Here is a 1,248-nt window from a genome sequence, read left to right on the forward strand (position 1 = left end):
GTTGTGAACAGCTGCAGGGTCAATCGAAGGACAGTCTGTGGGGGGAAAAAGGTTTTTCAGGTCTGAAATGTTGTCACTCCATTCAGCAACACAGGTAAGACATGTTTTTATCTGCCCCCTACCTCCCGAAGTGGCTCTGTGTCATAAGTTTTGATAGACCTGACTCTCATTGCTCCAACCTACGCAACATGAAACGGTGGAACTAGGCAAGCCTCACTACATTGTGTGTTTACAGGGCAGAAACAGTCCTCTTCCCAGAACTAAAACATTCAGCCAAGGTAATATATTACACCCATATGTGTTTGCACTCCTCCAAATCATTCATGTTCATCCAAAATATTAGCCAAAACTCTCAAACTGAAGACCTTGGGAGTGTGTGACAGTGGGGTTTTGAATGCAGGCCAGTGAATATACAGTAATGTTAAAAGCGATCTGATCATTAAAGGACAGAGCAACATGGTAGTAAACTGAGTCATGATAAGATGGCAAAATAATGCATGTGAATCATTTATTCAGGGAATTTAAATCACCAGGGAACAATGCCACTCAGTGCGTGTGTGTGTTTGATTTTCAGTCCATCCTCTAGCAGTTTGCTGTGGGCTTTTGTTTTTTTTCCCCCAAAGAATTTCTAAAGGTGTTTCCCATCATCACTAAAATATAATAAAAACAATAACTCAAAACATAACAAGCCTTATACAGCAAAAACCAAAAAGTGGGTGGAGAAGCAAGAAGTATGCCTCTCTAAAGCCCCACAATCCTGCATGATGATTCAAAGGGAGCAATATTGTCTTTGGACAAGCGTTAGGATACGCTACAGGAGTCTGTCCATTTTTCTCTCTCACAAACACACGCTCTCTGTGAGCTGTCACAGAATTCATACCAAGGAGTAAAGGAGGTGAAATCCACTTAAAAGGACACCTACATTTGTGACGTTCTCTCAGCACTTCTCTTTACATCCTTCCCAAACTGTCCTTTTTCCCTCCCACCCTATAAGCCAACCCCAACTCTCAAACGCACACTCCCCTCATTACAGATGTGTGTCTATGTGAGTGTGTGAGATTGTCCTCCTCTCTCAGTCTCTTCATGGCTGGATTGTGGCAGCAGCCCTGCTATCTGGGGCAGGGTCGAGTTCTGGCTCTGCTGCACTTGATCTGTCTTCTCTCCCCAGCCACAGGTGCTCTTCCTTGGGATAACACAGGTGGCTCGTCCCCTCTGGAGGTAAGACGCCCACACTTTCATTGGGGGGGG

At 44.6% G+C, this 1,248-nt stretch overlaps 1 protein-coding gene across 2 annotated transcripts in view; it reads left to right on the forward strand.

The window, feature by feature from the left end:
• The first annotated feature begins 902 nt into the window (after positions 1-902).
• adamtsl7 (ADAMTS-like 7) overlaps positions 903-1,248 on the forward strand; it is a 7,857-nt gene continuing 7,511 nt past the window's right edge. For both annotated transcript variants that reach the window (XM_005928317.3, XM_005928318.3), the window contains exon 1: positions 903-1,218. In XM_005928317.3, coding sequence (XP_005928379.1) covers positions 1,084-1,218 — 135 coding nt within the window. In that variant the 5' untranslated portion in view covers positions 903-1,083. The remainder of the gene's footprint in view (positions 1,219-1,248) is intronic.

Source organism: Haplochromis burtoni, unplaced genomic scaffold (genome assembly GCF_018398535.1).
Source record: "Haplochromis burtoni strain Fernald_Lab_line unplaced genomic scaffold, NCSU_Asbu1 Contig_110, whole genome shotgun sequence".
In the NCBI taxonomy this organism is placed as follows: Eukaryota; Metazoa; Chordata; class Actinopteri; order Cichliformes; family Cichlidae; genus Haplochromis; species Haplochromis burtoni.